Raw genomic sequence first — 17,406 nt, 5'->3', positions numbered from 1 at the left:
CAAATTGTGCTATGTTATTTCCTCTCAAAAAGAAGCCAATAAAATCAGAAGAAAAGTGTGAGAAGTGGTAAGCATGGTTAACAGTGTACTTTGGAGTTATCAAACATTGAATATGTTAACTTTCCTTCTCAAACTCCAAAACTCCAAGCATAATATATGGCTTTCCCCAAATTTGTTGATAGAAAAATAATTGCATATTTACCTCAAATATAAGTTAAGGATGAGATATTTGTAAGTGTGGGGAATGAAGAAGTATGAGAAAATGACAGATTTATAATGAATTAATATTCCCTCCAAAATTAATAGAATTCCCCCTCCTGCATCATTGTAAATCTTTGTATCTTATCACTTTTATCTCAGAATTGATGATGTGATAGCCAATTTATTTTCCATCCCTCCCATGTTATCCTCCACTTTCCCCATTTTCTTTCTTCTTACCATTTAATGCTCTAATTCCTAAATGATTGAACTAGTTCATCCTTTGAGTAGCTACCAAATACATCTAATATTCTTAGGCTATGTAAATTGTCTCCCCAGTGAAGGCTACATGACTTGCAACCCTAGGAGGATACACAGAAGCCTCTCAGGATTTGAATCCTCAACATTTCCCTTTGGAAACCTAGAAATAGTTACTTCAGTCAAATACCTCAAAAGGAAGGAAAGCCATGGAGACATGTAGGAAAGTAAGAGTCAGATATTTGTTTTTTTAAGATGATTTCTTTTTTTAATAATTTTTTATTATGTTATGTTAATCACCATACAGCACGTCATTAGTTTTTGATGTAGGGTTCCGTGATTCACTGTTTGCATATAACACCCTGTGCTCCATGCAATACCAGGAGACAAACCATGAGAGACTATGGAATCTGGGAATCAAACTGAGGGTTTTAGAGGGGAGGGGGCTGGGAGCATGGGTGAGACTGGCACATATTGCAGGTATTATATTTGAATTATATTATTTATAAAAGATCGGACAGTGAATGTGTGGTTAAGAGAGTCAGTTCTAGGATATGAGGTATTATCCCATCTTCTCTTGCTGGTAATTGATAAAAGCAGTTGGTTAGCACTGTTGGTGACAATATATAAATTGGTACAGGCACTATGAACAACAGTATGGAAATTCCTTTACAAATTAAAAATAGAAATACCATACAATCTAGTAATTCCACATCTGGTATTTACCCAAGAAACAAAAACACTAATTCAAAAAGATATATGCATTCCTAGGTGTATTCCAACATTATTAACAATAGCCAAGACATGTAAGCAGCCCATGTCCATCATAGATGAATGGATAAAGAAGTAACACATACACACACAATGAAATGTTATACAGCCATAAAAAAGAAAAAAAAAAAAAACCTTTGAATTTGCAACGACATGGATGGATCTAGAAGGTATAATGCTAAGTGAAATAAGTCAGGCAGAAAAAGCCAAATACCATATTTCACTTACATGTGGGATCCAAAAAAATAAAAGCAGTGAGCAAACAAACAACAACAATAAAAAACAGAAATAGACTCAGAAATGCAGAGAACAAACTGTTTGTTGCAAGAAGGGCAGGGGTAAGGGGTGGACAAATTAGGTAAAGGAAATTAAGAAATAGAAACTTCTAGTTATAAAATAATTAAGTCACAATGATGAAAAGTACAGCAGAAGGAATATTGTGAATAATATTGTAATATTATTGTAGGGTAACAAATGGTGACTACACTTACTGTGGTGAGCATTTGATAAAGTGTATGATTGTTGAATCACTATGTTGTACACATGAAACTAATATAATGTTGTACATTATACTTCATTAAAAAATAAAAATTAAAAAGTTGATTAGCAAATAATACCCATAATATCATATCTATAATAGCAAGAAGGTAAACTGTGGTCTATGTTACTTGCATTATTTTTATAAAATTACACATAAAATGATAAGGTTTCATTTGTTTGATTGATGATGAATGAGTCAGTGAGCATTCATTTATCGCCTACTTTTCAGATTCCTACAGCAGAATTTCTCAATGGATTTAGAGGACTTAATGACAGGGATTCACTCCCATGCAAATTGCAGGCAAGTGGGGATTAGGGTTCACACTGCAAAATGAGGGCCAATAAATCATAGCACTGCGATGAATAAATGTATTTGTAGATCAGATAATGACTGGAGGAAGCTAACCATTTTGGAGGAGGGTAAACCCAAGGTAATTTAGAGTAGGGGATCTTCAGAGTCCTACATAGAAAGTGTGGAGTACACAAGCTGTTTTTTTAGGGGGGAGTTGTTTTGTTTTTTGTTGTTTGTTCATTTGTTGTTTTTGTTGTTTAATTTTATTATGTTATGTTAGTCACCATACAATACATCATTAGTTTTTGATGTGGTGATCCACAATCTATTGTTTTCGTATAACACCCAGTGATCCATGCAGTACATGCCCTCCTTAATACCCATCACCGGGCTAACCAATCCCCCCTCCCCACTCCTCTATAAAACCCTGTTTGTTTGTCAGAGTCCATAGTCTCTCATGGTTCATCTCCCCCTCCTATTTCCATCCCCCCTTCACTTTTCCCTTCCTTCTCCTAAAGTCCTCCATGTTATTCCTTATGTTCCACAAATAAGTGAAACCATATGATAATTGACTTTCTCTGCTTGACTTATTTCACTTAGCATAATCTCCTCCAGTCCCATCCATGTTGATGTAAAAGTTGGGTAGTCATCCTTTCTGATGGCTGAGTAATATTCCATTGTATATATGGACCACATCTTCTTTATCCATTCATCTGTTGAAGGGCATCTTGGCTCTTTCCACAGTTTGGCTATTGTGGACATTACTGCTATGAACATTGGGGTGCATATGGCCCTTCTTTTCACTACATCTGTGTCTTTGGGGTAAATACCCAGGAGTGCAATTGCTGGGTCATAGGATAGCTCTATTTTTAATTTTCTGAGGCACCTCCACATTGTTTTCCAAAGTGGCTGTACCAACTTGCATTCCCACCAACAGTGTAAGAGGGTTCCCCTTTCTCCACAACCTCTCCAACATTTGTTGTTTCTTGCCTTGTCAATTTTTGCCATTCTAACTAGTGTAAGGTGGTATCTCTGACTTGATTATTTGTTTTTTGGGTGTTGAGTTTCAGAAGTTCTTTATAGATCTTGGATACCAGCCCTTTATCTGTAGTGTCATTTGCAAATATCTTCTCCCATCCTGTGGGTTGCCTTTTTGTTTTGTTGACTGTTTCCTTTGCTGTGCAGAAGTTTTTATCTTGATGAAGTCCCAAGTGTTCATTTTTGCATTTGTTTCCCTTGCTTTTGGAGACATGTCTAGGAAGAAGTTGCTGTGGCCGATGTCAAAGAGGTTACTGCCTATGTTCTCTTCAAGGATTTTGATGGATTCCTGTCTCATATTGAGGTCTTTATCCATTTTGAGTTTATCTTTGTGTATGTTAGAGAATGGTCGAGTTTCATTCTTCTGCATGTGGCTGTCCAATTTTCCCAGCACCATTTATTGAAGAGACTGTCTTTTTTCCCTTGCATGTTTTTTCCTGCTTTGTTCAAGATTATTTGATCATAGAGTTGAGGGTCCATATCAGGGCTCTCTATTCTGTTCCATTGGCCTATATGTCTGTTTTTGTGTCAGTAGCATGCTGTCTTGGTGATGACTGCTTTGTAATATAGCATGAAATCGGGCAATGTGATGCCCCCAGCTTTGTTTCTCTTTTTCAACATATCCTTGGTGATTGGGGGTCTTTTCTGATTCCATACAAATTTTAGGATTGTTTGTTCCAGCCCTTTGAAAAATGTCATTGGAATTTTGATCGGGATGGCATTGAAGGTACAGATTGCTCTGGGTAGCATAGACATTTTAACAATGTTTATTCTTCCGATCCATGAGCATGGAAAGTTTTTCCATCTTTTTGTGTCTTCTTCCAGTTCTTTCATGAGTGTTCTGTAGTTCCTAGAGTATAGATCCTTTACCTCTTTGGTTAGGTTTATTCCGAGGTATTTATGGCTTTTGGTGCTATTGTAAATGGAATTGATTCTTAAATTTCTCTTTCTACAGTTGCATTGTTAGTGTATAAGAAAGCAACTGATTTCTGTGCATTGATTTTGTATCCTGCCACATTACTGAATTGCTGTATGAGTTCTAGTAATTTGGGGGTGGAGTCTTTTGGGTTTTCCACATAAAGTATCATGTCGTCTGCAAAAAGAGAGAGTTGACTTCTTCTTTGCCAATTGGAATACCTTTTATTTCTTTTTGTTGTCTGATTGCTGTTGCTAGGACTTCTAGTACTGTGTTGAACAATAGTGATGAGAGTGGGCATCCTTTTCTTGTTCCTGATCTTAAGGGAAAGGCTCTCAGCTTTTCCCCATTGAAGATGATATTCACTGTGGGTTTATCATAGATGGATTTCATGAACTTGAGGAATGTTCCCTCTATCCCTATACTCTGAAGAGTTTTAATCAGGAAAGGATGCTGTATTTTGTTAGATGCTTTTTCTGCATCAATTGAGAGCACCATATGGTTCTTCTCCCTCCTCTTATTAATGTGTTCTATCACATTGATTGATTTGCGAATGTTGAACCACCTTGCATCCCGGGGATAAATCCCACTTGGTTGTGGGGGATGATCCTTTTAATATATTGTTGGATCCTATTAGCTAGGATTTTCTTGAGAATTTGGAATCCATATTCATCAGGGATATCGTTCTGAAATTCTTCTTTTTGATGGGGTCTTTGCCTGGTTTGGGGATTAAGGTAATGCTGGCCTCATAGAATGAATTTGGAAGTTTTCCTTCTGTTTCTATTTTTTGAAAGAGCTTCAGTAGAATAGGTATTATTTCTTCTTTGAATGTTTGGTAGAATTCCCCAGGGAATCCATCAGGCCCTGAACTCTTGTTTTTTGGGAGGTTTTTGATCACTGCTTCAATCTCGTTACTGGTTATTGGCCTATTCAGGTTTCAATTTCTTCCTGCTTCAGTCTTGGTAGTTTATAGGTTTCCAAGAAGGCATCCATTTCATCCAGGTTGCTCAGCTATTGGCATATAGTTGTTGATAATAATTTCTAATAACTGTTTCTATTTCCTTGGTGTTAGTTGTGATCTCTCCCCTTTCACTCATAATTTTATTAATTTGAGTCCTTTCTCTTTTCTTTTGGATATGTCTGGCCAGTGGTTTTTCTTTCTTATTAATTCTTTCAAAGAATCAGCTTCTAGTTTTGTTGATCTGATCTACTGTGTTTCTGGTTTCTAATTCATTGATCTCTGCTCTAATCTTAATTATTTCTCTTCTAATGCGTGGCTTAGGCATTGTTTGTTGCTTTTCCTCTAGGTCTTTAAGTGTAGAGTTAATTGGTGAATTCGGGGTTTTTCTATTTTTTGAGTGAGGCTTGGATGGCTATGTATTTCCCCCTTAGAACCGCCTTTGCAGTATCCCATAGGTTTTGGACCGATGTGTTTTCGTTCTCATTGGATTCCATGAATTGTTTAAGTTCTTCTTTGATTTCCTGGTTGACCCAAACATTCTTGAGCAGAGTGGTCTTTAGCTTCCACGTGTTTGAATTTCTGCCAAAATTTTTCTTGTGATTGAGTTCCAGCTTTAGAGAATTATGGTCTGAGAATATGCAGGGAATAATCTCAACATTTGGTATCAGTTGAGACCTGATTTGTGACCCAGTATGTGGTCTATTCTGGAGAAAGTTCCATGTGTGCTTGAGAAGAATGAGTATTCTATTGTTTTAGGGTGGAATTACAAGCTGGTTATTCTCTTCCAATACAATTCATGGAAGCCTCCTTATTGCCCCTTTCATGTCCTTGTTCCTCAAAGTATAGATAAAAGGGTTAAGCATAGGAGTCAGCAGACTGTATAACAGGGCCATGAGTTTGTCCTTGTCCTGGGAATTAGTATCAGCAGGTTGCACATACATGCATATTACCAGCCCATAGAAGAGAGAGACAACAATAACATGAGAGCCACAAGTATTGAAGGCCTTCTTGTTTCCTGTTGACGACCGAATTCTGACCACTGTAGCTACAATGAACCCAAAGGAGAGAAGGATAAGAGACAAGGGAACCAGGGTAAAGAACATCACCACAAGAGAGAGCATAGTTACATTGAAAGTGGTGTCGACACAGGACACCTTGGTCATCACTGGACTCTCACACAAGAAGTCATCCACCTTGTTGTTTCCACAAAGTGGCAGCTGGACGGTGAGGGATGACTGAAGCAAGGAGTTAGCCAAACCAATTATCCATGCCACAGCTACTAGGGAGACAGAGTCACCGATCCATGATAGCCTGGTACTTCAAGGGCTTGCAGATGGCCACGTACCGATCCAAGGACATGACTGCCAAGAGGATGCATTCTGTGGCCGCCAGGAAGTGAAACATATAGAACTGGGCCACACAGCCTGCATAACTGATGGACTTATCTGGTCCCCAGAGATTCAGCAGCAGTTGAGGGATGGTGGTTGTGGTAAAACACAGGTCCAGGAAGGAGAGGTTGGAAAGGAAGAAGTACATAGGACTGTCAAGATAAGGGTCTCCCCTGGACACCACAATAATCGAGATGTTTCCCCCTAGTGTGTAGATGTAAGCCACAAACACCATTATGAAGAGTGGCATTTCCAACCAGGGATGGTCAGAGAAACCCAAGAGGATGAAGACCTTTGGAGTACTTGCATTGCCAGATTGATGACAGTCATTCCTCTTGTTGGTGGATTCAAGTCAAAGTGAAAAAATGTTTATAGAAAAACTATTAGGGAAGAGAAAAGTCAGCATTGCTCTTATACCAGAGAATATTATAAAACAGAGGAATGTTTCCCAGGAACCGGCCATGCTGACCTACTACATGGTTTCATTTCTTTCATCCACTGTCTGCTGACCCTGGGCCACTCTGCTTGAATTCATGACTTGGTTTAGGTAAGTTCAGGAATTTCTGAGCTCCAGCTGGATCGATCTGAATGCATAGAAATGAGACATAGTGCTGTTCCTTGGGCCTATGCCTCAAATCCTAAAATGACTTTTGCAGCATAAACCTTTTGTCATAACAGGAAACATGCAGTTGAAAGGAAATGATTCCTTGCCACATGTTCAGTACTTGAGGAACAATGCAAACAGTAACTGATAGCACAGCCTGGTGATATGAGACATTCAAGACATCAGTGCTTAAAAATGATATGGTATGTTCTAGTGCTCGTCACATCAGGAGTAGTAATCTATCACAAACTTGACAGCTGTATGGTTGTTTATGGGTTTGCCGTTTGTTTCCATTGCACCTGTGAGTGTATGTGTATGTGTGTGACTTGGGTTATGATGTAAAATGTATATCTTGCTATCAGAAGTGGTAAGAAGTTTCAAACACTGTTGTAGTAGAAAAGAGGATATGACATCAGAGAACCTGGATCCAGTCGACTGCTGATAGTTAACACTTAGACCTTTTCTGCATTGCTTACTAGCCAGCTGTGTTTTGTGAGGATTAATTAATCCAATATGTGTGACTATGCTTCATTAAGTGAAATACTTAACATGTGGGTAGTTATTTTTATGAAGTGTAGTGCCCAGTGGTGATTAAGGGTCCATATCAACTCATTAATCCTTGTTCCAGTTGCATCCAAATATTCAGTGTGCTTACCCCTGCCAGAAGCCTCACAAGGATTACATTTTCTTCTCTTTCATTCTCCAAATCACTCCTATTATGTGGCTTGAATCCAGTGTTCATGATGTTAAGCTTTTTATGCCAGTACACATATATTTTAATTCATAGAAATGCCCACTAATGCAAACAGTGACCCTACATTATTTTTCATTGAAAGAGACACATTTTAATGTTTTAAGTTATAATGATGTTGCATTATTAAATGTATCAATTTATTTCCAAATTTCTTTTAGTATACAGCTTTGCATAGAGAGGTGACAACACGCATGGAGTTGCAAAAAGATAAAATCAATGAAGCTAAATAGATCACTCCCACCCACATACAACATCTCTCTTAAGTCATTGCAGGTATTCAATGGTCATGTTCCCTGTTTTTGCAAAATTGACATGGATCTTTTCTTTCCAACAGTGTTAAGTGTTAGAGATAAAGACTGAATATTCTCTCTGCATTCAGTGGCTTCACCTCATCATATCTTAGTTCCTTAATATTAGTCATTTGTTTGACTTGAAGGATCCCAAATATATTTAGATGTGGAAACAAATTTTTCTCCAAAGTTATATGTGTTAAGGAAAGTTTCCTCTCTGTATATAAAGCTGTGGGACATTTTCCTCATAGAGATAATAAATCTCACTGGGCATTACTTGGCAAGAAACACTGTAGAAATTCCCTCGTGGGAATACTACCTTCTAATTTTCTTCTTGCCACAATGAAATAGAAAGATAAATTTTGGAGTTTTCCTTGCTGTGGGGAATGGACTCAGGAGTAAAAGAATCTTAGAAAAACACATTTACCTCAACAATTTCATAGAAAACTTCCTTACATACCAGTGAAAATTTAACATAATTGTTTTTGGTGTCAAGATAGAATTTTCTTTTATTTATATTCTCCTTGGATTATTGTTTCTTGAGATTCTTGCTATAATAAAGGCAGGAATATTCTTTAATCTATGCAGAGAAATCACCCAATTACCACATCCCCCCACCAACCTCCCCTCGAGTAACTCTCAGCTTGTTTCCATAGTTAAGTGTCTCATGGTTTTTCTCCATCTTTGATGATTTCTTCTTCAGTTTTCCTTCCCTTCCTCTATGATCCTCTGTGCTGTTTCCTATATTCCACATATGAGTGAAACCATATGATAATTGTCTTTCTCTGATTGACATATTTTGCTGAGCATAATACCCTCCAGTTCCATCCATGTGGAGGTAAATGGTAGGTATTCATCCTTTCTGATGGCTGAGTAATATTCCATTTTATTTATGGACCACATCTTCTTTATCAATTCATCTGTTGAAGGACATCTTGGTTCCTTCCATAGTTTGGCTATTGTGGACATTGCTGCTATAAACATTGGGGCACAGATGCAATTTTTGGGTCATAGGGTAGCTCTATTTTCAAATTTTTGAGGAACCCCATACTGTTTTCCAGAGTGGCTATACCAGCTTGCATTCCCACCAACAGTGTAAGACAGTTCCCCTTTCTCCACATCCTTGCCAACATTTGTTGTTTCTTGCCTTGTAAATTTTTGCCATTCTAACTGGTGTAAAGTGGTATCTCATTGTGGTTTTGATTTGAATTTCCCCAATGGCTAGTGACATTGAACATTTTTCATGTGTCTGTTAGCCATTTGTATGTCTTCTTTGGAGAAATATCTGTTCATGTCTTCTGCCCATTTCTTAACTGGATTATTTGGTTTTTGGCTGTTGAGTTTTAGAAGTTCTTTATAGATCTTTGATATCAGCCCTTTATCTGTAAGTCATTTGCAAATATCTTCTCCCTTTCCAAGGATTGTCTCTTTGTTTTGTTGACTGTTTCTTTTGCTGTGCAGAAGATTTTTTTAATTTAATTTAATTTTATTATGTTATGTTAGTCACCATACAGTACATCATTAATTTTTGATGTAGTGATCCATGATTCATTGTGTTTGTATAACACCCAGTGCTCCATGCAGTATGTGCCCTCCTTAATACCCATCACCCTCCCCTCCAACACCCTTAGTCTATTTCTCAGAGTTCATAGTCTCTCATGGTTCATCTCTCGCTCCTATTTCCCCCCCTTCATTTTCCCCTTCTTCCTCCTAATGTCCTCCATGCTACTCTTTATGTTCCACAAATAAGTGAAACCATATGATAATTGACTTTCTCTACTTGATGTATTTCACTTAGCATAATCTCCTCCAGTCCCATCCATGTCAATGCAAATGGTGGGTATTCATCCTTTCTGATGGCTGAGTAATATTCCATTGTATATATGGACCACATCTTCTTTATCCATTCATCTGTTGAAGGGCATCTCAGCTCTTTCTACAGTTTGGCTATTGCAGACATTGGGGCTATGAACATTGGGGTGTATATGGCCCTTCTTTTTACTACATCTGTGTCTGTGGGGTAAATACCCAGTAATGCAATGCCTGGGTCATGGGGTAGCTCTATTTTTAATTTTTTGAAGAACCTCCATGCTGTTTTCCAAAGTGGCTGTACCAACAGAAGATTTTTATCTTGAAGTTCATTTTTGCTTTTGTTTCCCTTGCTTTTGGAGACATGTCTTGAAAGAAGTTGCTGTGGCCGATCTCGAAGAAGTTACAGTCAATGTTCTCCTCTAGAATTTTGAGGATTCCTCTCTCACATTGAGGTTTTTCATCCATTTTGAATTTATCTTTGTGTATGGTGTAAGAGAATGGTCTAGTTTCATTCTTCTGCATGTGGTTGTCCAGTTTCCCTGGCACCATTTATGGAAGAGACTTTTTTCTAATGGATGTTTTTTTCCTGATTTGTCAAAGATTAGTTGACCATAGACTTGAGGGTCAATTTCTGGGTTCTCTACTCTGTTCCATTGATCTATGTGTCTGTTTTTGTACCACATACTGTCTTATGACTACAGCTTTGTAATATAGCTTGAAGTCAGGCATTGTGCTGCCCCAGTTTTGGTTTTCTTTTTCAACATTCCCCTGGTGATTTGGGGTCTTTTCTGCTTCCATACAAATTTGAGGATTGTTTGTTCCAGCTCTGTGAAAAAAAAAATGTCAATGGTATTTTAATAGGAATTGCATTGAAAGTATAAATTGCTCTGGGCAGCATAGACATTTTAACAATGTTTATTCTTCCAATCCATGAGCAGGGAATGTTTTTCCATCTTTTGTGTCTTCCTCAGTTACTTTCATAACTGTCTGTAGTTTCTAGAGTATAGATGTTTTTCCTCTTTGATTAGGTTTATTCCTAGGGATCTTATGGTTTCTGGTGATATTGTAAATTGAAATTCTGTAATTTCTCTTTCTTCAGTTATATTGTTTCTGTATAGAAATACAACTGATTTCTGTGCATTGATTTTTGTATCCTGCCACGTTGCTGAATTGTTGCATGAGTTCTAATAACTTGGGGATCGAGTCTTTTTTTATTGTTATGTTAATCCCCATACATTACACCATTAGTTTTAGATGTAGTGTTCCATAATTCATTGTTTGTGCGTAACACCCAGTGCTCCATGCAGAATGTGCCCTCCTCAATACCCGGGATGGCGTCTTTTGGGTTTTCACATAAAGTATCATGTGTTTGTGAAGAGAGTTTGACTTCTTCTTTGCCAATTTGAATGCCTTTTATTTCTTTTTGTTGTCTGATTGCTGAGGCTAGGACTTCTAGTACTATGTGGAATGATAATGGTGTGAGTGGGCATCCTTGTCATGCTCCTGTTCTTAAGGGGAAGGCTCTCAACATTTCCCCATTGAGAATGATATTCTCCATGGAATTTTCATAGATGGTTTTTATGAAATTGAGGAATGTTCCCTCTATCCCTATACTTTGAGGAGTTTTAATCAGGAAAGGATGCTGTATTTTGTCAAGTTCTTTCTCTGCATCAATTGAGAGGATCATATGGTTTTTGTCTTTTATTAATGTGCTCTATCATGTTGATTGATTTGCAAATGTTGAACTACCCTTGCATCCCAGGAATAAATCCAACTGGTCATGGTGAATAATCCTTTTAATGTACTGTTTGGATCCCATTGGGTAGAAATTTATTGAGATTTTGACATCCATGTTCATCAGGGATATTGGTCTGAAAATTCTCCTTTTTGATGGGGTCTATGTCTGGTTTGGGATCAGGGTATTGCTGGCCTCATAGAACAAGTTTGGAAGTTTTCCTTGTATTTCTATTTTTTGAAACAGCTTCAGGAGAATAAGAATTATCTCCTCTTTAAATGTTTGGTAGAATTCCCTTGGGAAGCCATCTGGCCCTGGACTTTTGTTTTTTGGGAGGTTTTTGATTACTGCTTCAATTTCATTACTGGTATTCGTCTATTTGGATTGTCTATTTCTTCCTGCTTTCATTCTTGGTAGTTTATAAGTTTCCAGGAAGGCATCCATTTCTTCCAGGTTGCTTAATTTGGTGGCATATAATTGCTGGTAATAATGTTTAATAATTGTTTCTATTTCCTTGGTGTTAGTCGTGATCTTTCCCCCTTTCATTCATAATTTTATTAATTTGGGTCCTTTCCCTTTTCTTTTGGATAAGTCTAGCCAGTGGCTTACCTTTTTTATTAATTCTTTCAAAGAACCAGTTTCTAGTTTCCTTGATCTTTTCTACTGTTTTTCTGGTTTCTATTTCATTGATTTCTGCTCTAATCTTTATTATTTTTCTTCTCCTGCCTTATTTGCTGGACCTTCTCCATCTCCTTTAGGGGTAAGCTTAGTTTGTGCATTTGGGATTTTTCTTATTTTTTGAGAGAGGCTTGCATGGCTATTTATTTCCCCCTTAGGACTGCCTTTTCTGTATCCTAGGTTTTGGACTGATGTGTTATCGTTCTCACTAGTTTCAATGAATTGTTTAAGTTCTTCTTTAATATCCTGGTTGACCCATTCTTTAGCAGGATGCTCTTTAACTTCCACCTGTCTGAGTTCCTTCTAAATTTCTTCTTGTGGTTGAGTTCCAGTTTCACAGCATTGTGGTATGAAATATGCAGGGGATAATCTCAATCTTTTGGTATTGGTTGAGACCTGATTTGCGACCCAGTATGTGGTCTATTCTGGAGAAAGTTCCATGTGCGCTTGAGAAGAATGAGTGTTCTGTTATTTTAGGATGGACTGTTCTGTATATATCTATGAGGTCCATCTGGTCCAATGTTTACCTCAGAGCTCTTGTTTCTTTGTTGATCTTCTGTTTAGATGATCTGTCCATAGCTGTGAGTGGAGTGTTGAGGTCTTCCACTATTAATGTATTATTGTCAATATGTTTCTTCATTTTCATTATTAATTGGTTTATATAATTTGCTGCTCCCATATTGGGGGCAAAGATATTTATAATTGTTAGTTCTTCTTATTGAATAGAACCTTTAAGTATGATATAGTGTCCCTCTACATCTCTTACTACTGTCTTTGGTTTAAAATGCAATTTTGGGGGGCGCCTGGGTGGCTCAGTCATTAGGCATCTGCCTTCAGCTCAGGTCATGATCCCAGGGTCCTGAGATTGAGCCCTGCATTGGGCTCCCTGCTCAGCGGGAAGCCTGCTTCTCCTTCTCCCACTCCCCCTGCTTGTGTTCCTGCTCTCGCTGTCTCTCTCTCTGTCAAATAAATAAAACCTTTAAAAATAAATAAATAAAATGCAATTTTTGTGATATGAGAATTACTAACCCAGCTTTCTTTTGAGGTCCATTGGCATGGCAAATTGTTCTTCATTCCCTCACTTTCAATCTGGAGGTGACTTTAGGCTCAAAATGGGTCTCTTGTAGACAGCAAATGGATGGGCCCTGCTTTTTTATCCAATCTGAAATCCTGTGTCTTTTCATGGGAGCATTCAGCCCATTTACATTCAGTGTAACTATTGAAAGATCTGAATTTAGTCCCATTGTATTACCTGTAAAGTCCCTGTTTCTGTATATTTTCTGTTTCTTTTTGGTCTATGCGACTCTTGGGGTTTCTCTTCGCTTACAGAATCCCCCTTAATATTTCTTGCAGGGTTGGCTTAGTAGTCACATATTCTTTCAGCTTCTGCCTATCCTGAAAGCTCTTTATCTCTCCATCCATTCTGAATGACAGCCTTTCTGGATAAAGTATTCCTGCCTGCATGTTCTTTTCATTTAGTACCCTATGTCTTGCCAACCTTTTCTGGCTTGCCAGGTCTATGTGGACAGGTCTGATGTTATTCTGATGTTCCTCCCTTTGTATGTAAGAAATCTTTTTCCCCAGCTGCTCTCTGGATAGCTTCCTTTGCTCTAAGATTTGTAAGCATCATTATTACATGTCAGGGTATTGATCTATTTTTATTGATTTTGGGAAGGGTCCTGTTGCCTCTTGGACATGAATGCTTGTTTCCTTTTCCAGATTAGGGAAGTTCAGCTATGATTTGTTCAAATATACCTTCTAGTCTCCCCCCCCCCCCCCCACCGTCAGGTATCCCAATAATTCTGACTTTGGAACATTTCATGGCACTGTTCATCTCTTTAAGTCTATTTTCGTGTGTTATTAGCTGCCTATCCCTATCTCTTCAGCTTCCTTCCTTTCTATCAGCTTATCTTCCAGGTCACTAATTCGTTCCTCTGCCTCATTTAGCCTGGCTGTTAGAGTGTCCAGTTTAGATTGTATCTCATTCATAGCATTTTTAAGTTCTGCCTGATTAGATCTCATTTCTGCTTTTAAACATTCTATATTGTCACTAATGCTTTTGTCAAGCCTAGCTATTGACTTCATGATTGCTATTCTGAAGTCTGTCTTTTTCATCTTCCTTATATCCATATCCATTAGTTCTGTGGCAGAGAACATTGTCCCTGGTTCTTTTCTTTGTTGAGAGCTCCTCCTCCTTGTCATTCTATTGAGGAATGGATGAGTGAATGGACGGGGTCCAAAATATCAACCATGACTCAAGGTAGATATACCCTAGCAAAATCAGAGTGATCAGGTGCCACCACCAAAAAAACAAAGCCAAGCCCCCTTCCACATGATCACGCTGAGCTAATACCCGTGCCTGGAATCCAGCCGCAACCTCAGTGGCGCCTGCCGCCTGCCACCACCTCTGGACCATGGACCCCTGCAAAGTGAGTGAGCTTTGGGCTTTCGCGAAAATGTGTAAGCAGGATCCGAATGTTCTGCACACCGAGGAAAAGCACTTCATGCGGGAGTGGGTGGAGAGCAGGGGGTGTAAAATACCACCTGCCACTCATAAAACTAAATCAGAAGACAATATCAAGGAAGAAAAAACAGATAGTAAGAAGGCGGAGGAAAACATAAAGACAGATGAACCATCAAGTTAGGAAAGTGATCTAGAAATTGACAATGAAGGTGTGATTGAACGAGATACTGATGCCCCTCAAGAAATGGGAGACGAAAATGTAGAGATAATCGAGGAAATGATGGATCAGGCAAATGATAAAAAAGTGGCTGCCATTGATGCCCTAAATGATGGTGAACTACAGAAAGCCATTGACTTGTTCACAGATGCCATCAAACTGAATCCTCACTTGGCCATTCCGTATGCCAAGAGAGCCAGTGTCTTCATCAAATTACAGAAGCCAAAAGCTGCCATTCGAGACTGTGACAGAGCTATTGAAACAAATCCTGATTAAGCTCAGCCTTATAAGTGGCGAGGCAAAGCACACAGACTTCTGGGCCATTGGGAAGCAGCAGCACATGATCTTGCCCTTGCTTGTAAACTGGATTACGATGAAGATGCTAGTGCAATGCTGAAAGAAGTTCAACCGAGGGCCCAGAAAATTGCTGAACATTGGAGAAATATGAGCGAAAACGTGAAGAGCGAGAGATCAAAGAAAGAATAGAAAGGGTTAAGAAGGCTCAGGAAGAACATGAGAGAGCCCAGAGGGAGGAAGAAGACAGACAATCAGGAGCTCAGTATGGCTCTTTCCCAGGTGGCTTTCCTAGGGGAACGCCTGGTAATTTTCCTGGAGGAATGCCTGGAATGCAGGAATGCCTGGGCTCAATGAAATTCTTAGTGATCCAGAGGTTCTCGCAGCCATGCAGGATCCAGAAGTTATGGTGGCCTTCCAAGATGCGGCCCAGAACCCAGCGAATATGTCAAAATATCAGAGCAATCCAAAGGTTATGAATCTCATCAGTAAACTGTCAGCCAAATTTGGAGGTCAAGCATAATGCCCTTCTGACAAATAAAGCCCTTGCGGAAGGAAAAGCAAGGATCACCTAATGGATGTCACAATAATGCAAACCAGCATACCTCTGACCTTCTCATGAAGAAAGCTGGGGTGCTGTGAAAAGAATCCCTACCCCTCTGCCCCACATGCAACTGAAACATTCTACAGTGTTTTGCCATAGGGTATTCATTCAGATAATGTTTTCCTACTAGGAATTACAAACTTTAAACACTTTTTAAACCTTAAAAATATTTAAAAACATATTAAAAGGGTGTGTTAGTCCCTACATTTTTCTTTACTAATCAGTTCAGTTTTTTTTCCTTTGGATTAATTGGGCAAGGAAGATACTTCAGTGTGGGAGATTTATTGCTCAGTTTGAGTGAAATAAAGGTTTATATTTAAATAGATGAAGTTTGAGTTGGAGATATGGTTTCTGAGGCATTTTGACTTGTGTTTTTAAATGCTTTATTTTTTAAACACGATTTATTTGGGTAAAACCATTGGGACCTGCAGTACTGCAGGAGGACCTGGGTAGGGACCGGAAGTGCTTGGCAGGGCAGCAGCAATCTTACTCCTTTTTTACAGTGTGCACCCTTGTGCAGATGCATTTAAATCTTACACTGTGGTGAAGGGATGATTTTTATAATGCTGCAGTAGAATTGGATTACTTAGCTGTGTTCTTGTCTGATATAGAAAATAAATGTTTGCATTATTCCCACATAGGGGAAATAAGAGAATACTTTTCTTTTTATATTTCTGTGTTTAGAGTGACCTTCCTGGTCAGAAAATATCCATCTCTTGGTGTGCTTCTACTTGTTTTCACCTCCCCCCGCACCACCGCCCCATACTCTTTTTGGGCTAAAGATAATCCTTTTTCACTGGCTTCATCACTACTGTATCATTCACAGCATAATTATCCAAGTATATGTCATGCTAGGTTTAATATGTAATATAGTGATTATGTGAAGTAATACCCATAACAGCTGTAGTTTCTTACTTGGCCAAGCGATTTCATATTTAAATTATAGGTTTCCACTTTGGTGATATCTTACCATGTCAAAAGATATTGGAAGGAAGGATTCCCTTTGGTGTTCAGTCTTCTACTTTAGGAAATACTGTTGCAGCTGGAGTTTATCTTACATTATTCATCTTCATAGTTTGGAGAGGATGAGGTTTGAATTCATTGATATACATAGAGGGGAACCAAACTTCTTGATCCAACATGAATTATAAAATTGATGAGATCCATGGTTCTTCATTTCGGGATTGATGAGTCATTGTGCTCCTGTTTAGCTCCTAAATACTGCACCATCTCCCCTACCTCTCCTTTTTCTCCCTCCCTCTCCTCCAAGGATAAAGAAATGATAAATTTTCTGTTGTACATTCAACTCTTAATATTAATTAGGACTAAGTCTAGGCACTGTACCAGGAATTGCTAGGGTTCTACCTATCTTTCAATTTAAAGTGCTGGTGTTTAAAAATAGTTTCAAGGGATGAGAACCTCTGTACTTTGCTTATTTTGAAGAATCAGTGGTAAGAGCAGTGAAAAAAATTCCAGGGGATACATTTTTAAAATAGCACATTTCTGAAGTCATAAGTAAGTTGATTCAGGTTTTAACCCTTTGCTGTACACAAGCAGATAGAAATGCATCTGTTATATGAGTGAGAAAAGGC

At 38.4% G+C, this 17,406-nt stretch overlaps 1 protein-coding gene and 1 pseudogene across 1 annotated transcript; one reads left to right on the top strand and one right to left on the bottom strand.

The window, feature by feature from the left end:
• Positions 1-5,768: 5,768 nt before the first annotated feature.
• Positions 5,769-10,287, bottom strand: LOC123837148 (olfactory receptor 2B11-like). Its single transcript, XM_064598045.1, is given in 3 exon segments — positions 5,769-6,258; positions 6,260-6,696; positions 10,174-10,287. Coding segments are annotated over 3 exon segments (1,041 nt in total).
• A 4,362-nt stretch (positions 10,288-14,649) lies between these two features.
• On the top strand, positions 14,650-15,733 carry LOC123836856 (hsc70-interacting protein-like; annotated as a pseudogene).
• The last annotated feature ends 1,673 nt before the right edge of the window (positions 15,734-17,406 follow it).

The sequence above is a fragment of the Mirounga angustirostris genome, unplaced genomic scaffold (genome assembly GCF_029215605.1).
Source record: "Mirounga angustirostris isolate CCGP_5_RB_7025 unplaced genomic scaffold, mMirAng1.0.hap1 SCAF_8, whole genome shotgun sequence".
NCBI classification, from domain to species: Eukaryota; Metazoa; Chordata; class Mammalia; order Carnivora; family Phocidae; genus Mirounga; species Mirounga angustirostris.
The sequence above is the reverse complement of the archived record's forward strand: the minus strand, read 5'-3'. Positions and strand labels throughout refer to the sequence as shown.